This window comes from Sebastes fasciatus, chromosome 8 (genome assembly GCF_043250625.1).
Source record: "Sebastes fasciatus isolate fSebFas1 chromosome 8, fSebFas1.pri, whole genome shotgun sequence".
Taxonomy (NCBI): domain Eukaryota; kingdom Metazoa; phylum Chordata; class Actinopteri; order Perciformes; family Sebastidae; genus Sebastes; species Sebastes fasciatus.
This window is the reverse complement of record NC_133802.1, coordinates 29,995,015-30,021,535: the sequence shown is the minus strand read 5'-3', so window position 1 is coordinate 30,021,535 and position 26,521 is coordinate 29,995,015. Positions and strand designations below refer to the sequence as shown.

Here is a 26,521-nt window from a genome sequence, read left to right as displayed (position 1 = left end):
AGTGACGTCGTGTCGCTCCGTCAGGCTGTGTTGATGTTTTGTGGAGTGGACGCTGCTGGAGAGAAGAAGAGAAGAAGAGGAGGAGGAGGAAGAGGAGCCGCGTTTTGTTTTTGTTCAACTAAACCGTCGAAGAGAAGCCGCGTCGTTCATCCCCCGTCGGCCGCTTCGGTTCGTTGGGACTCTAAGGTCGGCGATTGGAGCCAAACGGGCCGGAGCCGGAGGACGAAAACACCGAAACATTTGATCCAGAAAGGAGAGAAGCAAAGGGAGGACTCGTCACCCGCTGACCCGCTGCTGCCTCCTCTCACACACACACCGACACACAGCCATGACGATCCTCCCGAAGAAGAAGCCCAGCTCTGGGGTGGGTGTCTCGGACCACGCTGATGACAGTCGGAGCGGCTCGGACCCGCACCAGCACCCGCACCCTCACGCGGGTCGCACCGGAGCCCGACCGAGAGCCTCCCCTCCGCCGTGGTCCTACCAGCCCGCTCCGCCCTCCGCTAGGGACGACCGGCGGAGCATCGAGGCGAGCTCCCGGCCGCAGCAGGCCTCTCCGCCGCCCGTCGGCTCCTCCGCGTCCCCGGTGGGGCCGGGCGACGGCAGCGGAGGAGTGGGGATGGGCATGGTGATGGTGGCCGGAGCCCGCGGGGAGCTCGTTGTGTCGGCTGGAGGCGGTGTCGGCTGCGGTGTCGGAGGTGGAGGAGGAGGAGGCGGCGGCATCGGCAGCTGCTGCTCAGGGCCCGGGTTGAGCAAGAGACGGCGGCAGCAGGCAGGCACCTGCTCCGGTAGTAGTAGTGGAGGAGGAGGTAGTGGTGGTGTAGTGGCGGCTCTGGCCGGAGGAGGCCAGCCCGGTGTGACCGGACCGGGAGGAGTCGGCTCCAGCCAGGAGACGGAGGAAGGAGCCGGGAACAACAGCGAGGACGAGTACGAGAACGCCGCCCGGCTGCAGTCCATGGACCCGGCGACCGTGGAGCAGGTAGGAAGCTAACAGTTAGCTCACATAGCTAACATTAGCATGGAGCTACATGCTACATGCTAATGTGGCTACACAGGTGATAAACAGTAAACGGCTGTGTTGTGATGTGTTAGCATTTAGCTAGCTGGACTTCATAAAGACTTAATAAGCGTTTATTAATGTCACAGCTGACCACAATAAGCTCAGAAACATAATACTTAATAGAAGTAAGCGAATTATACTCAATAAATACGGATTTATCATAATAATAATTGTTTTACAGTGAAAATCACGTTTTCTGATTGGCTGCCAGGTGTCAGCTATCAGGACTTAATAAAGACTTAATAAGCGTTTATTAATGTGACAGGTGACAACATTAAACTCAGAAACATAATACTGAATGTCAAGATATTTAATAAATAGAAGTAAGCGAATTATACTCGATGTGTTTTAAATAAATAGGATAATAATGTGTTTCACTGTGAACATCTCTTTATGTGCATTTAAAATCATGTTGCCAGGTGTGTTAAATGATACCTGTGTTCAGGTGAAACTAACATGTTAACACTGACTACAAAACACACTTTAAAACATGGAGGAGGATTTATAAACAGAGACATAATGGACTCTCAGGTGAGACCACAACCAGGTGTCCAGGTACACACAGGTGACCATGAAGAAACGTTTTTAAACATGTTTAAACATGTATATGTGGATGTGACAGGTGAAAACAGTAAACTCAGAAACATAATACTGAATGTAAGAATACGTTTTAATAAATAGAAATAAGTGAATTATACTCAGTAAATAGGGATTTATCATAATAATAATGTGTTTCACTGTGAACATCTCTTTATGTGCATTTAAAATCATGTTGCCAGGTGTGTTAAATGATACCTGTGTTCAGGTGAAACTTAACATGTTAACGCTGACTACAAACACTTTTAAACATGGAGGAGGATTTATAAACAGAGACATAATGGACCCTCAGGTGTCCTCATAGAGACAACAACCAGGTGTCCAGGTACACACAGGTGACCATGAAGAAACGTTTTTAAACATGTTTAAACATGTATATTATGGATGTGAGAGGTGACAACAGTAAACTCAGAAACATAATACTGAATATCACGATGCGTTTTAATAAATAGAAGTAAGCGAATTATATTAATATTATTTAATATAATTATTAATAACAACAAACACACTTTTAAACATGGAGGAGGATTTAAAAACAGAGACATAATGGACACTCAGGTGTTCTCATAGAGACAACAACCAGGTGTCCAGATACACACAGGTGGGATAAACAGTAAACTGGCTGTGTTGTGATGTGTTATTGTTAGCTAGCAGGACTTAGTAAACACTTAATAAGCGCTTATTAATGTGACAAGTGACAGTAAGCTCAGAAACATAATACTGAATGTCAAAATACGTTTTAATAATTAGAAATAAGCGAATTATACTCAATAAATAGGGATTTTTCAGAATAATAATGTGTCCCACAGTGAACATTCATGTTTTCTGATTGGCTGCCAGGTGTGTTAAATGATACCTGTGTTCAGGTGAAACTAACATGTTAACACTGACTACAAACACACTTTTAAACATGGAGGAGGATTTAAAAACATAATGAGACAGAATGGACTCTCAGGTGTCCTCATAGAGACAACAACAACCAGGTGTCCAGGTACACACAGGTGACCATGAAGAAATGTTTTTAAACATGTTTAAACATGTATATGTGGATGTGACAGGTGACAACTGTAATCTCAGAAACATAATACTGAATGTCAGAATACATTTTAATAAATAGAAATAACCGAATTATACTCGATGTGTTTTAAATAAATAGGGATTTATCATAATAATAATCTGTCCCACAGTGAACATCTATTTATGTGCATTTAAAATCATGTTTTCTGATTGGCTGCCAGTGGTGTTAAATGATACCTGTGTTCAGGTGAAACTTAACATGTTAACACTGACTACAAACACACTTTAATATATTAATTTATTTTATTTAAACACAGACACATTTGTCCCTTTGGTCAGTGGACATGAGAGAAAAGACAGAATGGACTCTCAGGTGTTCTCATAGAGACAACAACCAGGTGTCCAGGTACACACAGGTGACCATGAAGCAACGTTTCTAAACATGTTTAAACATGTACGTAGATGTGACAGGTAATAACTGTCAGCATAAATAACTTCATTAGTCGATTCAGAAAATTAATCTGCAAATATTATTAATCATTTTACAGATTAAACGATAGATTAGTTGATTAATTGAGAGAATAACCAAAAGATTATTCATTAATAATGAAAATCCCGAAAAGTAACCTGTTGATGAGTTAAACTGACTACAGACACACTTTAATATATTCATTTATTTTATTTAAACACAGACACATTTGTCCCTTTGGTCAGTGGACATGAGAGAAAAAGACAGAATGGACTCTCAGGTGTCCTCATAGAGACAACAACAACCAGGTGTCCAGGTACACACAGGTGACCATGAAGAAACGGTTTTAAACATGTTTAAACATGTATGTGGATGTGACAGGTAATACTTGTCAGCATACGTAACTTCAGACAAAGCATTCAGCAGTTAACTGACTGGTGAAAATAACTAGAGAGTTGCAGCGATTAGTCGATTCAGAAAATCAATCTGCAAATATTTTTGATAATCGATTATTGTTTTGAGTCAATTTATTTTGAGACAAAAACCACAATGTTGTGGTTTGGTTCCAGCTTTTCTAATGCTTCATGTCTCAGTCTGCTGAACCTCTTGGTCAAAACAAGACGTTGACGAGACGATCATTCTGATTAATTGAGAGAATAACAGATTATTCATATTAATAATGGAAATCCCGAAAAGTAACCTGTTGATGAGTTAAACTGACTACAGACACACTTTAATATATTAATTTATTTTATTTAAACACAGACACATTTGTCCCTTTGGTCAGTGGACATGAGAGAAAAGACAGAATGGACTCTCAGGTGTCCAGACGGTAACATTTAAATAACTAAACTATTGTTTTTGTGATATCAGAACACTTTTTTACTGACTTAAAGGATAACTTCTGTATTTTTCAACCATGGCCCTATTTTCACAACAACAATGGGAAAACAATGTTTCATATATAGTAACGAGCTGTGAGGTCAGTGAGCAGCGTTAGTGTAACGTTACGTCCACTAACAGGGCTTGTTTTTGCTGCTGACAGGCTCAGATTGTTATTATAAGTGTCTGACAACATTATGGAAAGAACCCTAGAGAGAAGTAAAACCTTTTTCTTACCTTTCACTTGATCCGGTCTGTTTGTTATTGTGTCCAAGGCCCTGTTCACACCTGGCAATAACATGCGTCCAGAGTGATCCGATCTATGTGTGGACAGCTCCAAGTACGTCTGTTCACACCTGGTATTAGAATGCGTCTCCACGTGCGTCTTGAGTGACCACTTGTGATCGGATCTCACTTCCCCGCTCTATATATGCAAATAAACACGTAGTAAACACACGGCTGATACAGAAGACGTTGTGATGTAATATTCAGGAATGTCAGTGTTAATATCCAACATATTCCTGAATTCAGGTACATTTTATTAACATTTTATAACATTAAATTAAAAGGTTATATAATTAAAAGGTCCGGCCTGCCTTCGCCGCTTTTGCCCGGCAACAGCCGGGTACAGAGGGGCGGTCGGGTGTCATCTCTGTGCAAAGCACCGGAACAAAAACACAGACAAAACACCGACAGTATGATAATAATGCACTTCTTGTCTGATAGTCTGTAGATATGTAGCCTATAGATAAGATATATTCTAATAAAATACATTTGTAGCGACAGAATACAGTAGAGCACAGAGGCCGTTTCCACGCTGCGAGGCGTCTGCCTGTCTATTAACATGAGGAGCGCAGTGAGACCAGCGGATCCCAGCGGGACGTCGGTAGAGTAGGCGGTTCTTCAATGTGGCCCAGGACACATTTACTACACACTGCTAAAAGAATGTGGTCATATGTGACCCAGACCACCTCTGAATGTGGTCTGAGTGATCCGATCTCAATGCGTCCTCAATGCGTTTTGAGTGCGTTCACACCTGTACTTAGAGCTGTCCACTTGTGATCTGATCACTGAGGATGCATGTTAATACCAGGTCTGAACAGGGACTAAGTGACTAATGGGGACAACAATTTTTTAAGTCGGTCCAGTATTGAGAGAGAACACTGCAGCCGGTTTTGATAGACCACGTGATTCAGGTTTCTGGTCTCTGTCCGTCAGGTGGGTCCTAAAATCAGCCAAATAAAAAGTTTGGTGTTAAATTACGTAATTAGAGCCTGTAGACCCCTAGATGATGTATTTAATGAAATGAAAGTTAAAATGTGACAGGGAGGATTAACTTTAATATTGCTCTGATGGTGATGATGAGGTGGAGAAGATGAATCCAGCAGAGGTCACCTGTTGAGGTCACTCACGTGATACAGAAATGGTGTTGGTTTATGACCAAATACCTGCAGAACTAAAGACATTCATCAGCCTCAGCTGGACTCTGTGTGTTTACTGATCATTAGCTGATGTTTAGGTCTGCTGACAATTATTTTAATTATCAATTCATCTGCTAGTTATTTTCTCGACTCATTGTTTGGTTAAACATCAGAAAAAAGTGAATGTGACGTCTTCAAATGTCTCATTTCAGTTGATAGAAAACAGAGAAAAGCAGAACATTTCGTGCATTGTGTACATTTAGTTTTTTTTCTATTTCCTACTTTGTCCTGCAGCTTCTGCACAACAACTTCCCTCTTGATAGATAGTTTTATCTTCTCTTAAAATCAGAGAAACTGACACAAGAGAATAGATAGACTTCAGATTGAATTTAAAGACTGAAATGGTGAAATGATCATTTCAAAGGTTTGAAAGGTCCCAGGGGTATGGAGGACAGAACCTGCCAAAATCAAAAATAAATATATAAATGACTTGATAAATAAATAAATATGCCATTAAATGTAGCAAAAATAATATAAAAAATATATGTAGCCATTGATTAAAATCTGACATAAATTTATATTTCTGTTTAATTTGCTTCTTTATTTATTTATCTTTGTATTAATTCCCCTATCTATTTACGCTTGTGTTTAATTTTCTCTTTTATTTATTTATGTATTCATTTTTTTATTTATTTTTAATTTATTTTTGCATTTATTATTTATTTACTTTTGCTCTTGCTTTTTATTTATTTTATATTTGTTTTTGAGTGACAGGACCCTATTTGCATAATGAGGCAGAAATTCATAGACCAATGTATAAAGAAAAGAACACAGAAATAATAATAAATAAGTTTGTGGAAATAAATAAGGGGTGAAATGCAAAGAGAAAACCTTGCATAAATAAATGAATACATTAAAAAAAATAGAGCAAATATAAATACATTTTTAAAATAAAAAATAAATACATAAACAAACAAAAGGGAAAATTAAACCAATACAGAACAAATATTTAAATAAATGTAGCCATTAATTAATTGATAAAATTGGACATAAATTGATATTTCTGTTTTAATTGTCTTATTTAATTATTTATTTATTATGTTTGTATTATTTATTTACTCTTCTGTTTAATTTTCCGTTTTAATTATTCAGGTATTTATTTTTTATTAATAATTAAATGTATTTATTTATTTTTTAATTTATGTGTTTTTGCACACTATTTATTTATTTAATATTTATTTTTTAAATGTATTTATTTATATATTCATGCATTTATTTATTTCTGCATGATTTCGTCTTTGCATGTCACCCCTTATTTATTTCCCCAAACCTATTTATTTCTGTATTCTCTTCTTTATACATTTCTTTTTACATTTCTTTATGCATTTCTGCCTCAAGAAAACAAGTGCAAAAATAAATAAGCAAAAAATAAATGAGAAAATAAAAGATAAATGAATACATTCAGAAAATAATAAAAATAAATACATAAATAAATAAAATGTAAGATTAAACAGAAGAGTAAATAAATAAGGGAATTTATACAAAAATAAATAAATAAAGAAGCTGATTAAAGCAATATTTTTTTAATGGCTACATTTATCTTTATATTATTATTATTATTATTATTATTAATAATAATAATAATAATAATAATAATCATATAATCATTTATTTTCACTCTAAATCCCTCTATAAGTAACACAATGACAGAATGTATGACAATTCAGGTCATGGGTTTCATACACTTTCTGTAATAAAACATCTAAAAGCAAACACCCTTCCATGGGGGAGCCTGGAACAAACTCTTAACATCTTAAATCTTGCGTGTGTGTTCAGCAGGAGCACTGGTTTGAAAAAGCTCTGAGGGAAAAGAAAGGCTTTGTCATCAAGAAGATGAAGGAGGACGGAGCGTGTCTGTTCAGAGCCGTGGGTGAGTGAAACACACACACTCACACAGAAACACACACTCACACAGAAACACACACACACACACACACACACACACACACACACGCACACACACACGCACACACACACACACACACACACACACACACACACACACACACACACACACACCCCTTGCTCAACCCTCAGGTGTGTGTGTGTGTGTGTGTGGTTCTTCTGGTCACCAGCAGGTGTCAGCTGCTGAACTGTTTCTGTTTGTCTCCTCTCACTGGTATAAAGGAGGAGGAGCTGGCCAGCTGTTAACGTGGACTACATGTGGTTGAAAAGTCTTTTAGATTATAACCTTCCTTTTAGGGCTGCACAATTAATCGAATATTAATCGCGATCACAATTTTGGCTTCCCACAATTAAATGAACATGATCGCCTGAGATATTAACGTTCAAAATGCTACGCACATAGAAAACTCTGCAGCATATCAAAAAAACTAACAGCCAGCCACCAGCCGACGATCGAGATGTTTTGGCTTCACTTTTGGGTATAGATATTATCTATAACAACCAATGTGTTTATGATTAAATTGAGAGCACACAATTGTTTATCTAGCTCATATTGTTGCTATTTCTGCTCTAACAGTGCACCAGATTGAAGCATTTAACTTTAAAATGTAGCCGACACAGGGGTAGGGTGAATATTCCTGTACTTTTTCGTATTGCAATATACAGTATATATATTTAGCAGGAAAAAAAATATTCCAATGTCAATTTTTTTCCAACATCGTGCAGCCCTAATTTGTACATTAGCAAGAATGTAGCACAGGATGAAAGTGAAAGCAGTGAAAGTGCAATAAAAATATGTGAATAATCCTGGTATCAATATTGATCAAAATATTCATGATTATAGATAGATAGATAGATAGATTGTAACTTTATTGATCCCGAGGGAAATTCAAGTTTCCAGCATCACAGTTCCATAGTGCAAAACATATTAGTAAAAAGGCAGTAAAAAAGTTAGTAGTGCAGAGTACAAAAAAAAATATACCAGATATAAAAATACCAGGAGATGAAGAAAACTGTTAAAACTGAATATTGTGCAGGATAACAACTGAGATACAGGACTTAAAAATGTGAATATAGTGCAGAAGAGACTGTTAGAAATAAATATAGTGCAAAAAGTGATATAGTGCTGGGTAATAAAATAAAGGAGATATACAGTAGAGACCAGGGGATTTAAGAAATGTCAAATATGGAATATAATGCAGGATGAGAACTGAGGTAGAGTTTTTTAAAAATAGACTAAAGTGCAGAATAAAGCTGTACATTGTTTGTAGAATACAGCTTTGAACATCCTTTTGGCCGTAATCGTGCAGCCCTACTTCTCTTTGATGGGACTTCTGTGATTATATCAGCAACATTTTCACAGATTCTACTGGACAGATGTTGTTTATACAGTTAAATCCTGTATATTGTGAAAACGCAATATACAGGTTCAGCAGTGATGAGGCCTGTTGTGACTCTGCACTGACAGCAGAGGGCGCTCTGATACTGACACACTGTTTGTGTGTGTTGTGTGTGTGTGTATAAATGTGGGTCACACTGAAAGATGAGTGTTTTCTGTGTCTGCCTTCAGGACCGCTCCATTCAGTGGAGTCCAGGTTGTGTTTCAGATAACGGCTGTTATGTCATCACGCTGTGTGTTTGTGTGTGTGTGTTGTACCTGTAAACACACACCTGTGTTATATAATAAACTCAGGTTGTCTCACAGCCTGAAGCAGCTCTGCCCTGTTTACCCAGCATGCTTTTGGGAGGGGTGTGTGTGACCTGTTATTGTGTCCGGTGATAAATGAACAGGCTGTGGGAGATGTGAGACCGTGGAGTCTGAGACCGTTTTACAGAGTAAATCTCATGTTTAGTTTGTCTCAGTTTAACAACAACTAACAGTCCTGTTGGAGGACGTTTGAGTTGAGGTGATGATGTCACACTACAGGTGTGTTCAGGTGTGTCAGAGCTCTGCCGGAAGGCTGTTGTCAGGTACACAATAAAGAGTAACTTTTTATTTTCCAACATGAACATATCTTCTACGGGTGGGAAAAAATGTATTCACCTATGTATCGCGATTTTTTTTAAACAATTTTGAAATTGATTTTTTAGTGCCAGAATCGATATATTTGCTTCATTTGAGTCTATGTGGAGGTAGAAGAAAGTTACCGCTTTTATTGTTGTAGTCTGAGTAAAGTGACGTCATATACGTTCCGTATCCGCCAACCAAAACAAACGACAAAGTAGAAAACAGTGAAGAGTCCGCTTGGATACAACCTGCACCCTCACATGTTAAATCCAAAGTGGTAAACACTACACATCCAGTAAAGTATGGAAACACTTTGGGTTTCACACATTGCAGGAAAAGCAGAGCTAGACATCACGGCTAAAGCTGCATGCTAACTCTGTCATGGACAGGAAACGTTATCGTATCGCGGTAACGTTTCGGTCGAGCCGGCCGTCACTCTCATCTCCGTAGTCAAATCGTCATTCAACTTTTTCTCATGAAAAATCACAATAAATCGTAACATCGACTCGCAATACTTAAAAATCGCAAAACATATCGAATCTGCACCCAAGTATCGAGATAGTATCGAATCAGGAGATAGGTGAATCATCCCAGCCCTAAAAGTTACCCTTTAAATGAGCTGTGTCCTCTGTTGGTCAACTCTGAGGTGTTTGAGTCGCGTCGAAGCCTCGCATCCATCTGACCTCAGAGGTTGTTGAGGTGTCTGTGGTGAGAGTGTTGGACGGACAGACAGGCGGACATGACTGTCTTCAGGTTTCACCTCTACACGTCTGACTTCTGATTCCTCTCACTTCTGTTTTCAGAGACCTGTTTCTCTGCTCCTTGTTGCATTTCACAGAAATCACACACAAACACACACATACACACATACACAAACAAACACAAACAAATACACACACACACACACACACACACACACACACACACACACACACACACAAACACACCTGCCTACCTGAAACAGAAAGTGGACATCGTGGTGTGAAAACAGTTTTGAGACATCAACCGCTAAACAAAGACAAGCTGTGTCCCCGCTGCAGCGAACACGGGGGACTTTCTGATCAGTGGTTCCCGACCGTAGAGTCGGGACCCCCACACAGAGTCATGAGATGAGTTCCAGGCTAGTAAATAAGAAAAAGTCTGTGTATTTTCAGACTCTCGAATATGTTAGAGAAATTATTTAGTGAGCTTTTAAGCTTCTGTTTCCAAAGTCAATAATGAACCTTGAAGTTTACATTTATTGTTCATCTAAATACTATGTTCTCTTCAAACCCTTCTAAACCTTTCCCCCACGTGACCTGACGTAGGTTTCTGCATGATGACGCTGCTACATGTACAGTATATATACACATCCTTATAGTCAGTGTATTAACGTTACATACAGTAATTTAGATGGCGGTCGGCGTGCTCCCAGTTTAGAGAAGCAACAGCTAAGCAATGTACTGCTGTGGACGCCACGTTAGTTCAGATCAGAATCACAATAACACAAACAAACTAACCGATCGATGCAGCGGTAGACCAGCAACTCCCCTGTTCTGAGAGGGAAAATCACTGTTTTTTTTAATGGAGTCTGGTGGCTTTGATATAAGAGCTTCAGTTCCCCGTCAGAAAGAGCTGTCTGATGGCGAGGTAAAGCACTGAAAATATTCTAAATATTGCGAACACTTAAACTGATATTGATTTTTTTAGGTGGCTAAAATCTGTTTTTCCGCTGCTCCGGTCCACAGCCGCTTTACCTCGCTGTCAGACAGCCCTTTCTGACGGGGAACTGAAGCTGTTATAGCGTTCTCTTCAAAGCCAGCGTTCACATCATTCATAACCTTATTGATTAGCTTACTGTGCTAACCTACGTTACGGCTGAGTGGACGTTAACATAAGAAAAACACACAAAAGAAAGCAGTTGGACCCGCCCTTTAAGTTAATTACCTGAGTACTTGTTCAACTACATGGAAATACCTCTGGGTGTGTTTCCGGTCGTCGGGTCACATTCCTGCTGTGAGATGAAACCTGACCGACCTGTCAATCATCCTCCCTGACACAGTTCAGCACTCTAAAAATAAGCTGTTACGTAAAAGCCTTGAAGGTTCTCTACTCGATATCCAGAGGATTATTATATCATCAGTTTGTAGATGGATTAAATCATCGTCTTCACTTCATTTCTGTGAGACTCAAACTGCAGCAGCTGACTGCTAAATGTCTGAGCGTCCCTGAACGCAGCACGTGACGATAACATCACATTAACAGATTATAAAGTTGACAACATGTTGAATGTTTGGAGAGTCTGTCTGCAGTCAGTTGAACTGGTTTCACTGGGATCACATTCCACACTCTGCTAACTGAACCTGTCTGATCTGCCACGCCCCCTCAGTGTTACGGACTGCGTTGTTACGGTAACCGTGTCCGTCATCCCTAAAAGGTTTTTCCCTTCAGTCCCAACATCCTGTCAGGCTGGCTGCGTCTGACGCAGTCGTGTGACTCCTGATACTGTGGTTAGACTAATATAGAAAAACGTGACGTGTGACGCCAGAGGGGATCGCACGGCAAGCGCTCCGTATCACAGGAAAACAATACGGCTGAGATGATACGCCTATCTCCCGATTCGATACTATCTGGATGCCGATTCTACAAGACGATTTATTGAGATTTTTGTTAACTTTTTTTAACACTAGACCATTTGGAAAAGTTGAATCATATACTTCTAAGGACTTTTACTTTGGAAAATATCTAAATTAATCCAGCAAAAATGTTTGATTTTCAGATGTCCTGAAGTCAAATGTATCAGGATCATTGTCTGGAATTATTTATCACAATTTTTTCAGCAACCGAAAAATCAAAGAATAAAGACATTTCCTTCACAAATTAGTGGTATTTTCTTTTTAATTTATAAAGGACATTTAATGTGTTATACTTCTGTTGAATATAATCCGATCAGTCTTATTTCCATATATGTGTAGATACAGTTCCCTCTGTTAACACCTTATTTTGAAAACCAGACGTAGTCACAGATGTATACTTAAGCTAACTTCGCTAAGTGCGTCGCTAGCTCTCCCGTCAGCTCCGTTCTCTTCATACATCCATGGTCAGCTCCATCGGGGCCGTTTGAATGCATTTAACATAAAAGTAAGTATATGACAAAATACACTTGGAGTGTTGTTTCAGTAGCGTTTTTTAGAAATAATTCAGAAAAAAACACCACCACAGCATTTTATGAAGCTTTTAAAGGAAGTGTTTTAACACACAGCTCAGCTGAACCTTGTACCGGGTCCGTCGGGTAAAAGAGGTTAATGTTGCTCCAAGTTCAGTACATGATTTAGGCCCTGTGTCTAAACCTGTTTCATTATTTCACTGGTTATAGCAGGAGACTGGGAGGAATGGGTCATTTTGGCCCCGGGGACCCTGAGCAGGTTAGTCCAGCTGACTGACTGACTGACTGACCAATCAGGAGCTGGCTTCCAGTTGTGTGTCAGCATTCCTCTGGTCCTCTGTGACTCAGCGTTTGAGTCATGACTCAGACTCACACAGCTGTTTGTCACTCATATGATCAATGATCTGTCAATCAATCACATGAGCTTTTTAAAAATAGTGCTGCAGCTGTTTCCACAGCGGAGCCAATCAGGTGACAGTCTGCATGACCTGCAGGACGGCTCGCTAAACATCAGTCACACCTCATATTGACAGTTTAAAGCCTCCCTCTAGTGTATTTTGGCATTTCTAGGATATTTCATATTTATTTGAGTCTTTTCCTGACTAAGTTGATTAGCCACACTGTTTTATTTTGAATTTTTCCTCCACCTTAGTTTAGTGTGTTTATTTTCATAATGGCATTTGTGTGAAATCAAAGCAGTGAATTACACAAAATCCCACCAACAGAATTAACACAACACACCGACTTTCTCTCTCACTCGCTCTCTTCTTTACCGTCTCCTCCTGCTGGAGATAAATTAACGGAAAGCAGCCGATACCGGAGGTTTGCAGGCCTCTAACAGGTCTGAACGATGGGGAGCGTACAACTTTCAGCCCGAAAGAAAACAAGAGAAAAGTCCCGTTAGAGAATTAAATGATTCACAAAGCAGCCCGGTGCGGTGTCGGTGCCGGATCTGGGGCGAGAGCGGCCGGTGGTGGTGGACGATGAACCTCCAAAACATCCTGAAACTGCATTTCAAACGGCGGACCTTGGCAACATGTCTATCTGTCCTCCGGTGCACTGTGGCCGGCGTGCAGCTCCTCGGTGCAGCAGCAGCCGGACGGCCGCCTCTCCAGGAGGAGACAGTAAAGAAAAGAGAGAGTGAGAGAGAGTCGGTGTGTTGCGCTAATTCTTGTCTCATTTGTGGTCTGATAAACAGTAAATTCATCTAAACTGTGATGAAAAACGATGCAATCTGGTTGCCATGGTAATGAATTGCGTCAGACTATTAACCACACCCCCAACAGGTAGTAAAACTGGCTGGAGGAGGGGAGCTTTAAGTTGCACTTCTCTGGCATGTTACAGCTGCTAAACGTTAGCATGTAGCTCAAAGCCCCGCTGTGTCTCAGTACAGCCTCACAGAGCTGCTGGCAGGACTGAAGACTGGTGGTTTGGTTTTTAGCTGCTGCTACAGGTTAGCTGAGTGCACGTGTAGTGGCTAGAAGGGAACCAGCAAACCGGGGAAACTCTTGCGAGATTGTTAAGGTTAGGCATTGACCTTGAGGAGTTAAGTGAGGGTAGGTCGTCGGGCAGCGAATCTTTCGAGAGTTTTTGCAGATCTCAGATCAGATTTCACAGTTTGCGTGTCTCTCTTCTAGACACGACTGTGTGAACTCTGTCAAAGTAACGTCTGACCCGATTAACTGTTTGTGCCCAGACAGTTTGTGTAAAGAGGAAACTCCGCTGTTTCTCCATCAGTCTGTGTGTGGGTGAGAGTCTGATGTGGGTTTAAGGTGGACTTACACTCAATAGAGTTGTTTGTTTGACAGAAACACCGTGAACAAAGAGGAAGAAAGTGTCCCGCAGGTCTGATAACGAAGATAAAACCTGCATCCAGGATGTTTGGAGCTCTGAGGGTTTGACTTTTTACAAAACCGTAGTCGGAGGTCAAAGCTGTAAACTATCACAGGCTGTAACAAAGAATTGTCCCCGATCGGAGCCCTTTAATATTGATTATCAAATTGTATGACATCATGAAGTTTGATTATGTAAACAGAAAAGACCACTAACAGTTCATTTGTCCAGTTGTACATGGTAAAGTTTAACTCCCTATTTTATCTGTGATTTATCCTATAATTATTATTACTGTAAATGTGTACTTTATTTTTTAATATTTATTTTTAGTTTTTTATCCCTTTTGCATCAGCAGTGGGTGAGAGGGGACTTTGGGGAAAAAAATACCAAAATATGGAGCGACAATCATTTACATTTGTGCTCTATTTGTGTGTTTCTGTACACCTGATGTTACTCCCAATAAATAATTACGGAAAAAATAACAATATTGATTATCTGCTAAAAAAGAGGATGATTTAAGTTTAAGTTGATCAGCATACATTATTTTCTTTCAAATATTTTTATTAGGGAAGCAAAATAAAATAAATAATAAAATAAATAATAATAATAAAAAACAAATCCATATCAGCGCCATAAAGCACACAGTTCAGGTAAACCATAAAATCTTCAGTCTGTCAGCTAAATTTATTGATTTGATAATAAATGAAACGTGACGTGATCAGCTGGAGGTCTCACTCTGTTGGAGTTGTTGGAACTACAAAAACACTTATGACTCATGATCGTACGTCATCAACCTGACAGGAAGTTAGTTTAGACGTGATGTCAGACTGACGCGCTCCCATGATGTCAGATTAATAATCAAATAATCAAGCATCTTTATTGATTATGTCTTTATTCTCTCTGTGTTTGAGCTTTTCTGGTGAACTACAGTACGCAGAATACTTTGCAGGTGGCAGGCCTGGTGCTGGTGGTCAGGGTGGTGTCAGATGCTGCAGGCGTCAGATAAAAACTTTATCGACAGCAGTACTTCATTCCTCTTAGGCCCCCCCCTTTCTTAGAATAAGGTCAAGACTGACCAATCAGAGCGCTCGCTGTGGTTTCCTGTACGTATGTGTGTGTGGTTTATTATTACTTCTGCAGAAGTCTATCAGTGTTTCTCACCAACCAACACATATTTACCGTATAGTCTCCTCCTCCTCCTCTCTCCTTGTTTCCTCTCCTTGTTTCCTCTCAACACTGAACAGACACGTTCCCAGAAGGCAACAGGTCAAAATAAAACTGAAAATACTAAATACGGTTCCTTTTTCTTCGTCCTGGTGATGCTGTTGGATGTGTTTCAACCTTAAGGAGGGTAGGGAAGATTGTGGCCGACCCCTCCCATCCTGGACACCATCTTTTTCAGACTCTGCCATCTGGCAGGAGGTTAAGGTCCATCAGGACCAAAACCTCACGTCACAAAAACAGTTTCTTCCCCATGGCAGTGGGGCTCTCCAACAGCCCATCCGCCCCCCTGTGACTGTCTCTCCCTCACACACACACACACTACTGCCCCCCCCCACCCTGCTGACACTGACTCTCCCCCCTCTCTCAATATTTGCACTATCTCTATATCATGTTTATAGCTTATTTGTAATTTGTAAATTGTACATTTTTATTATTTTATTCTAACGTTTTTATCTGTTCTTCTGTTTTTATCTATTCTTTAGTTATTATACAGTTTGTCTCGCACCAATAATGCCAAAGAAAATTCCTAGTGTATACCTCTTACACCTGGCAATAAACACCATTCTGATTCTGATTCCATTCTCAACGTGACAACGGCACCACTGCGCTCTGAAACCCGTTATTTCAAATGGCTAGCGCTGCACCACGACGGCTTTTCGCTGCAGCGCCCAAAGCCCAAGTTTGAGCTCAAACTGCGCTGTGTCACGAGGATAGACTGCTCTGTTCCACCGGGAAACGACAGTTGGTGTAGCTCTGTTGTCGTCCGGGTGGAAACAGTAGGGATTATACACGCTGTTCAGTTCCAGAAACAGACTTAGATAACGAAAAGATTCAGATTCAGACATCTTTATTGATCCCAAGAAGGGCAATTCAATTCACAGCTTACCCCATCACAAACACACACAGACAACATCCAGACAAACATCCAAAATGTTATGTCAATCACAGATCAGTAAAATTGACAAACACAGGTCGGTAAAGGACAGCAGATAAATTAATAAAATATAATAAATAGCAATAAAATAGAGAAAAAGAGAAAACAAATAGGTAATAAATAGACGTTGTTACATGAAAAGGAAAAAAAAGTGTGAAAAAAATACAGGAGAATTGTGACGCCGGGAGGAAACCGGCAGAGGGCGATGAAAAACGTGAGTCTCCCGGGAAAATCGGGAGGGTTGGCAAGTATGAGTGCTAACCTCAGCACATGTTGCTAACGGCGTGCGGCTGAAAGTTTCCGGGTGAAACTCCCGCTTGTGAACTCATTGAGCTCACTGCATCAGCATCGGACCGTGAAGGTTCGGTATGAATACAGAAACAGAAACCGTTCCAGTCCTGACCTGCAGACAGATGTTGTTTGAGTCAAAGTATCAGAATCATCATTTAGAGAGAAATGCTGCGACACCAAAACGTTAAGATATTTTTGAAGCAGAACCAACAAAATTATGCTCATTAACACACTGCCGTGCATGACATGATATGACCTTAGCCTGCAAAGAAACACACACACACACACACACACACACACACACACACACACACACACTGTGTTTCCTCCACCCTGTGTTTGTTTCACCTGCTGCAGCCCAACCAGGGTGTTAGTTTTGTTATGAGTGTGTATTCTGCTTTCTGTGTGTGTGTGTCGTCCATCAGTCAGCAAGTTCAACATCACAACTAACTGACTTTACACACACACACACACGCACACACACACACACACACACACGCATTGTTGATGAGAAAAAGGAAGTTGTCAGGGAGGTTCTGAGAATCGCCGTGGCGACAGACCATGTGACTTGCTGGAACTCAAACCCAAGTGATGCTCATTTGCATACCACTGAGGAAGTGTGTGTGTGTGTGTGTGTGTGTGTGCGTGCGTGATAGTGTGTGTGTATGTGTGTGTATTTAGAGGTGTGAATCCTTGGAAATCGGGTTCCCTTGTATTCAGAGGTTATTTGTGTATTTAGGATGTATTCTGTATTTAAACTACTGACAGCGTATAACCTCCTAATGTTGAACTATTCCTTTAAGTCATCGCGTCTTGTTGAAGCTCTCTGTGTGACTGAACACACCATGACAATGATGACAACACACACTCCAGTAAGCTTTAAAGCTTAGGTTTGTGATGTATTTTAATGACGTTCCTGTTATATTAGTGAAGTTCTCATCACATCACAACAGCAATCAATAAATTTAATGCTCTGACAAAACAAAACAAATCTAAATATCCAGTATCCGTGGCTGTTAGGACTGTAATAAGCCGTCCAATCATTTCATTCAGCCCGGATGTAATGACTGGACGGGCTTCCTGCCTACCTGTCTGCCTACTAGGGCTGGGACGATACACCTATCTCCCAATTCGGCACTAGCACGATATTTGGGTGCCGATTCGATATGTTTTGCGATTTTTAAGTATTGGGATTCGATATTATGATTTTTTTGTGATTTTTGTTACCTCTTTTAACACTAGACCATGGGAAAACGTTGAATCATACACTTCTAGAGACTTTTACTTTGGAAAATCTCTGAATGAATACATTAAAAATGTTTGATTTTCAGCGTGTATGTAATCAGAGATGTCCTGAAGTCAAAAATATCAGTCATTGTCAGGACCAGCAACCCAGAAATCAAAGAATAAAGACATTTCCTTCACAAATTAGTGGTATTTTCTTTTTAATTTATAAGGGACATGTAATGTTTTATACTTCTGGTGAATATAATCCATCAATCTTATTTCTATATATGTATTTTGTATATACAGTTCCCTTTGTTAACAACTTATTTAGAAAACTGGACGTAGTCACACGTGTATACTTCCTCTAACTTCTCCAAGTCCATCTCTAGCTCTCCCGTCAGCTCCGTTCTCTTTAAACATCCATGGTCAGCTCCATCGGGGCCGTTTCAATGCATTTAACATAAATGTCAGTATATGGGTGCTCTACAGTTGTAGTGTCGGCCCCAAGCCTCTGCTTTTCCTGCAATGTGTGAAACCCAAAGTGTTTCCATACTTTGCTTGGTGGAGCAGACAGACGGGACTTAGGTGAACACACATAAGTTTTCATGTGAACACACGGTGTTATAAATGTGATGGAAGGAGTTTTAGTGTTCCCTCTAACCCGGAGTGTGTGTTTGTCTCTCAGCTGACCAGGTGTACGGAGACCAGGACATGCATGAAGTGGTCAGGAAACACTGTATGGACTACCTGGTGAGTCTCTCTACTTTTTACTGGCATTATTTAAACTTTTCTTCTGTCATAATAAAGTTGTTTTCCTTCCAGATGAAGAACGCCGACTATTTCTCCAACTACGTGACAGAGGACTTCACCACATACATCAACAGGAAGAGGAAAAACAATTGCCACGGCAACCACATCGAGATGCAGGCGATGGCCGAGATGTACAACAGGCCGGTGGAGGTGTACCAGTACAGCACAGGTGAGTCTGTCTGTCCAATAACAAAGCTCCAGATCTGTCAGCCAATCACATCCCACCAACCTCACCCCTCCTCCTCCTCCTCCTCCTGCCACAGAGCCAATCAACACGTTCCACGGCATCCACCAGAACAACGACGAGCCAATCAGAGTGAGCTACCACCGCAACATCCACTACAACTCAGTGGTGAACCCCAACAAGGCCACGATCGGGGTCGGACTGGGACTGCCCGCCTTCAAACCAGGGGTAACAGAACCTTTAAAGTTGTTGTTCACACCAAGAGCAAACCAAACTTTCACCTCACTTTACTCGCGCGAGTTGGACCGCCGGTATCATTTCTGTTCATTCGCGCTAGACGCGCCGGAGAGGAGAAGGAGCTTGTCTCCATAGATACCAACAACTTTTCTGTGCACCATTTCCTCCATCAACCATGGAAGAAATAACCATTGTTGCTGCTTTGTACATGTTGTGGAAGACCCAGATATGTGAGAAAACCACTCGGTGGCGAGCTGTATTCACATACAGTGCCTTTTCACTTACTGTATCTAGCAAGCCACACGTCGCTACTGCGGTATGAACCCAAAATAAACAGATTTTGCCTTGATTTAACTGCAATAAACGGATGAAAAAGATGCCGAAATAACAACATAATGATGTTGATTTGTAAAAAGTCGGAATTCATGCTTTGTCAGGTCTGTCCACAAGACGACAAGCAAACAACTTTTAAAAGTTTGTTTTCTGAATGGAGTTTGGTTCCATCAGTGCCAGGCTATGCAGCTGCTCCATCAACACTCAACATAAAGTCATCTAGGCATAAATACGGCAGCGACGTTGTTGTTTCTTCCATAGACAGTCTGTGGTTAATACACATACATTTCTACATGCAAAACGTTTGCTTCGCTCTTGGTCTGAACACACGTTAACACCTTTAAGTCCAGAGAGCAGCTCCAGGGTTTCAGACTGGGAGGCGTCTGCAGAACTTCACTAAGAATCCTCATGTTTTTAATTTTCCTTCAGTATCACAGTTATCCAGTGATGTGAACTGCTGATATTTAATACTAGCCAGGAAAAGTGTGTGTTCAGTACTTTGTGGGCTGGTTCGTGTATTAACTGACAGAGGACCCCCCCACCCCAACCCCCCCGTCCTCAGTACGCGGAGCAGACGCTGATGAAGTCGGCCATCAAGACGTCAGAGGAGTCGTGGATCGAGCAGCAGATGTTGGAGGACAAGAAGAGAGCGACAGACTGGGAGGCAACCAACGAGGCCATCGAGGAGCAAGTGGCCCGGGAGTCCTACCTGCAGTGGCTGCAGGACCAGGAGAAACAGGCCAGACAGGTACGTCACCACTCACCTCAGACAATCGGGGTCATATGACTGGTTCCACTGGCTGACGGAAACTCCTTCAATCATTATGTGTTGAGTCTAATTAGAAAAGAGGAGCAGCCGATTAACTGGAATGTGACCTGCATCTTAAAATCAGATGAAACTGGTTCATCGTCATTATCATGTTTACCTGTTAAAACTGTAAACATGTTCTGTCCCACATAGAGCTCACTGTAGGGAAACACATTTACACCCAATCTTCATCCTGCAAAAAAGAACCATAAGTATATAATATGTAGGATACAATATGAGAATAAAATATGTAGTATAAAATATAAGAAAAAAATATACAATAGAATAATAATAAAATATATATTATATAATATAAAAAATATATAATATACAATAGAATAATAATATAATATATATTATACAATATAAAAAATATATAACATACAATAGAATAAGAATATAATATGTAGCATACAATATAAGAATAAAATATGTTGTATAAAATAAAAATAAATAAGAATATAAAGAAAGAATATATAAGGATATAATATACAGTATAATATACAATAAAATAAGAATATAATATATATACATATATATTATAATATAAAAATATATAATATACAATAAAATAATAATAAAATATATATTATACAATATAAAAATTATATAATATACAGTATAATAATAATAAACAATATAATAATATAATGTGTAATATACAATATTATATTATAATATATACAGTATAATAATAATATAATATATAATATACAGAATAGTAATATAATATGTAGTATACAATATAATAAGAATATAATATACAATATAATCATATAATATATAGCACGAAAATTTCAGAGCCAAACATCATTCATTACCTAATAGTTTCAGATGAGAGTCAACATGATGTGAGAGGAATGTGTGTAACATTATTCATCGTTCTCAGCCCCGTAAGGCCACCGCAACCTGCAGTTCGGCGACAGCAGCGGCCTCCAGTGGACTGGACGACTGGAGCGCCCGGTCGCCACGGCAACGTGACTCCGACCCCTCCCACTCCCACTCCCACTCCCACTCCGACCTCCCGGCCGCCCCGTCGACCAACAACAAGCCTCCCTCCCCCGCCGGAGCCGCCCTCATCCTGAGCAAACCGCCCTCGCCCTGCGCACCAGGTAACACACACACACACACACACACACACACACACACACACACACACACACACACACACACACACACACACACACACACACACACTCCCTGACCCCTGTCCCTAAAGGCAGAACGATCAAGTGCAACAGCCGGCCTTCATCGCCGCTAGTTCTCTGATGTCGGTTTGGTCTGTGTGTGTGCGTGTGCGTAGGTCCCAGTAATCAGAGTCGTCATCATTTGGAGTACAGAGCCATCATGCAGGAGATGTCACCTACAGCGTTTGGTAAGACTCTATTTCTAACTACAACTAGTACTACTGCAGTTAAGGTACTTTCAGACTGCATCTGCAACATCTTGTTGTGTATTTTGATCAGGTAGCAGCAACACCTGTACCAGGTGCAGTACACTACAGACCAGTGATGTCACCATAAATTTAGTAGTCGATACCAATACCAGTGAAATTCCACGATTCTCGATACCAATTCGATACCACGGTAAAAAACAACAGTAAAACAGTAACTCCCACGTACTTCAACATTCACTTCTTTATTACCGTTGTCATACTGGTTTTTGTTAGGAAGTTAAACCGGTCATAATTCCCTCTCTATTTTATATTGCTGTGAAACATCACCTTCAAACGACTGGTTTTATTCAAGTTTCTCACCAAAAACTACATTTTACAAGATTAACGCATAAACACAACTTGTGATTTTTAGGTCGTAGCGGGCTCAGTGTTAAAGCTAGAGTGAAGATACTGGTATCATATGAAACTAGAAAACCTAAGAAATCCATTGATAACGCTCCAAACTGTCATTGCCTTTTTCAAAGGGGTCCCTTGACATCTGACCTCCAGATGTGTGAATGAAAATGGGTTCTATGGGTGCACCTGTGAGGGTTTCTGGACAATATTTGTCATTGTTTTGTGTTGTTAATTGATTTCCAATAATAAATATATACATACATTTGCATAAAGAAGCATATTTGTCCACTCCCATGTTAATAAGAGAATTAAATACTTGACAAATCTCCCTTTAAGGTACATTATGAACAGATAAAAAATGTGATTAATATGCAATTAATCATGATTAAATATTTGAATCCGTGGACAGCCATAATTTGAACACATCATGATAACGTTAAAATTGGCATTCTGCCAATACTCATTTTTACTGAATACAGCCTGAACGCATCATATGTAAATCAATTTTCCAAACCACGGAGGAAAAGAAGCTGAGCAGCATTCAAATGTCAACGTGATGAATGAAGCTTCCAACTACTCGGTACAGCTCTAGTTAATACTACTAGTGTACTCACTACAGTACTAGAACTGCTGCCATGTTTACTACTACAGTTACTGTAGTACTGCTGGTACTTGTACTGCTACAGAGTTTGTGTGTGCGTGTGTGTGAGTGAGAGGTTATCTGAGGTGAAGCAGTATTTTTGTATCTAGCAGCTGAGTTTTATCAGATGTTTTCAGCAAAGCTGTGAACACTGAAGTATTGTACTATCAGAGTACAGAAAGTATTCACCAAGATGTTTCTGTCTGTTTCCTTTATTCCTGTTTTCCTCACATTATCAGGAGCTGTTATCACTGAACACACTGCCGTCCTCTTGGCTTCTCTCTCAGCTGGAGTCTGAACAATAATAATAATAATATTAACCTTTATTCATACAGAACTTTTCAAAACAAAGTGCTTTACATGGTTGAACCAGCATTGAAATATTTCATGTGGACGCCTCGTTAGTTCAGATCAGAAAGTCACACAATAACACAAACTAACTAACCGATGGATGCAGCGGTAGACCAGCAACTCCTCGTGTTCTGAGAGGTTAAATTGCTGGTTTTGTGAATGGAGTCTGGTGGCAATAAAGCAGTGAAAATAATCTAAAAATAGCGTACTATTAAACTGATACAGATTCTTTCAGGTGTCTAAAATCTGTTTTTCTACTGGTCCCGTCCACAGCAGCTTTACCTCGCCATCAGACAGCCCTTTCTGACGGGGAACTGAAGGCGTTATATCGCTCTCTTCAAAAAGCCACCAGACTCCATTCACAAAAACAGCATTTTGACCTCTCCGAACCCGGGAGTATACATACAACCCCACTTCAAAAAATCTGAATTAACCATTTCAGTTATTTCCAAACGTATCACAGCTAACGTTGACTCAGCTAGTGCCAGCGTTCACATTATTCATAACCTTATTGATTAGCTTACTGTGCTAAACTACGTCATTGCTGTCTGCTAACGGCTGAGTGGACGTTTCAACAGAACGCCGATGAACCCGGCCTTTAAGTTCGGTTCTGAATGCAGGACTCTTACTGGTGTGTGTGTGTGTGTGTCTCAGGTCTGACAGACTGGGAGGACGATGAGATTCTGGCGTCGGTGCTGGCCGTCTCCCAGCAGGAGTACATGGACAGCATGAAACACCAGAGCTCCGCCGCCATGCATCGAGAGAGAGAGCCGTCACCCGACAGCAGCTGATAGCCGGCCGACACACAACAACACACACAAACAACACAACGATGACCTTTGACCCTCCCCAACCCCCCCCTCACCTCTGACCCCCCAGAAGGAGATCGACCAGGGAAAAAAATAAAACATCAAACAAAGAAATGCACACTTGTTTTTTTCTGAAGACGTTTTAACTCATCCGCTCATCGTCTCCTCTTCCCTTCCTTCCTTCCCTGTTTCCTTCCCTCCTTTCCTCTCTGTCTCATCTTTCCCATGATACCCTCCTTCCAGCCAATACTTCACCTCAAGTCTTACTATGTTTTAAAGCTAGTTCCTGCTAACACCGCTAACTGGTTAGCTTAGCTGTCTATAGCAGAATGGTTTCCCGCTCATTCTCACTGCTCTCGTAGCTCCCACTGGCGGCCACTTTGTGTCGAGCAACACACTTTCCATCTTCATCTGGGGAAAATATCTACAGCCAGCACTGACTTCACAGTCTGGAACACCTCCTCTCTCTTTCTCCTTGTTGTCCTCCTCCTCCTCCTCTTCCTCAACACCACCATTACTTCCTTCAGCATCATCGTCATCATCATCATCATCGGACTTATTTAGCTGCATGTTTAATTGACCACGACCAATATCATCATAGAGAAAAAGCGACAAATAAAAAAAGGAGATAAAAAAATGTGAGAATTGTCATACTTATCCTCTTAATGATTGATTATTATTGTTGTTATTATTAATAATATAAGTTTGTTTTATTTTATTTTTTCGTTTGGGATGAAATACCTTTTTTTTTCTTGGAATAAAAAGAGGAAAATGTTTCTGAAAAAAAAGATTTTGTTTCTTTTCTGCACTCAAACACGCTGACCTTCTCTTCTCTTCTACGAGTACAGAGCACGTGTCAAACAACATAATGTGTAAAGTTATAAAAACAGGTGCACAGAGAAAACACAATTGTTGTTTTAACCCTTTTATTGGGATAACATACAGTTCAGACTGTCGGAGTCGTAAACCCTCGAGGTCACAAACACGTCCAGACTAAATAAATTGAAACAACAAATGACTTGACAGCGTTTTTGTTCGCAGTGTAAGCAAAAGAAGAGATAAAAAGTTTTAATTTCACAAACCAAAGCAGGAAAGGCAGCGGAAATATTAACACATGCAATATTAAAATGCTGTTTACACATGTACAGATCACTAATTCAACAGTTTTAATATACAATAATATATTACTCACAGAACCTGTTCTGCTGCACAAACAAATACTTTTGATACTTTAATACCTTTTGTTGATAATATTGTCAGTAATATTTTACTTTATATTGCAAGTAAAAAAAGTGAAAACTACAAAAAAATGTGTTATTACAAAAATGATTTCTGTTTTTACAAAACATTCATTACACATCAAATTTAATAAAAACTTTTTTTTTTCAAAACCGTAAAATTAATCAGTCTCGTCTTATTTTGACAGTCAGGCAGTGGTGGAATGTAAGTACATTTACTCAAATATCCTACTATGGCCTACAAATTCAGGGTACTTGTACTTCACTTAGTACCTATTTCCATTTTCTGCTACTTTCTACTTCTACTCCACTACTCAGGGAAATATTGCACACTTGTATCATCAATACTTTTACTTTAAAGGTCCCATATTGTAAAACGTGAGGTTTTCATGTGTTTTATATTATAAAGAAGGCTTAAGTCCTATATAAATACTGTGAAAGTATCGAAACACTGAATCCAAAGGGAAATTCTAATCGACATTCTATTGCAATTCCGTCAAAATGCGCTAAAACGGAGCGTTTCAGACAGAGGGTAAATACAGGCATATTCAGGCTGACAGAATGAGAAAAATAAAGTTTTTTTTTAACATTACAGCATGTAAACATGTTCTAGTAGTGACACAAAATACAAGTATGAACCTGAAAATGAGCATGATATGTCCCCTTTAAGTACATTTAGATGATAATACATACTTATACTTCAGTAAGGTTTTGAGAGCAGGACTTTTACTTGTAGTGGAGTATTTCTACAGTGTGGTATTAGTTCTTTTAAAGGATGGTCAGTCAGGGGTTCTATTTTGACCTTTCTAGTAAATTCTTGTACTGACACATATATTTTGACAGGAACAGGAAACCGATCTGATCTGAACGTGAGAAAGAACGAGAAAACGCGCCAATAGAGGAACCGTTGGTTTATTTCGATACTGTGTGTGTGTGTGAGAGCGTGTGTCTGTGTGTGTGTGTCTGTGCGTGTCTCATGTTGTGTGCGTGTGTGTGTGTGTGTGCGTGTGTTCGTGTGTGTGTGTGTGTTTTGGGGAAACCGTCATCCTCTTTCCCGTCATCATCATCATCAGCTTCCTCCTCCGCTCTTCTGAATTCTACGAATTCCTATCGCGGGATTTGAATATTCATGAGTCGAAACCGCAGCTTGAATCTGATTGGCTGAACGGTTCAAAACATTGAGGCCACGTCTCTGCACTGATTGGACAGCGGAGGGCTGAGTGGGCGTGGTCGGACATTAGAGGTA

At 40.2% G+C, this 26,521-nt stretch overlaps 1 protein-coding gene across 4 annotated transcripts; it reads left to right on the top strand.

The window, feature by feature from the left end:
- otud5a (OTU deubiquitinase 5a) lies at positions 1 to 24,825 on the top strand. Of its 4 annotated transcripts, none has more exons than XM_074644871.1 (9): positions 1 to 979; positions 7,283 to 7,376; positions 18,759 to 18,823; positions 18,896 to 19,052; positions 19,147 to 19,295; positions 20,200 to 20,385; positions 21,335 to 21,557; positions 21,749 to 21,820; positions 23,883 to 24,825. In XM_074644871.1, exons 1-9 carry the CDS (start codon positions 329 to 331, stop codon positions 24,017 to 24,019), a joined length of 1,734 nt encoding a protein of 577 aa, XP_074500972.1. In that variant the 5' UTR covers positions 1 to 328; the 3' UTR covers positions 24,020 to 24,825. The 4 variants fall into 4 exon arrangements, with proteins under 4 accessions (XP_074500972.1, XP_074500973.1, XP_074500974.1 ...); XM_074644872.1 differs by having other exon boundaries at positions 28 to 979; positions 7,286 to 7,376; XM_074644873.1 differs by having other exon boundaries at positions 49 to 979; positions 20,212 to 20,385.
- Positions 24,826 to 26,521: the final 1,696 nt, after the last annotated feature.

Bases quoted from the DNA above. Each gene is read 5' to 3' on its own strand.
- otud5a (XM_074644871.1), top strand. From the start codon at position 329: ATGACGATCCTCCCGAAGAAGAAGCCCAGCTCTGGGGTGGGTGTCTCG. The intron at 18,824-18,895 runs GTGAGTCTCTCT...TTTTCCTTCCAG, and splicing joins AACACTGTATGGACTACCTG to ATGAAGAACGCCGACTATTT. The intron at 19,296-20,199 runs GTAACAGAACCT...CCCCGTCCTCAG, and splicing joins TGCCCGCCTTCAAACCAGGG to TACGCGGAGCAGACGCTGAT.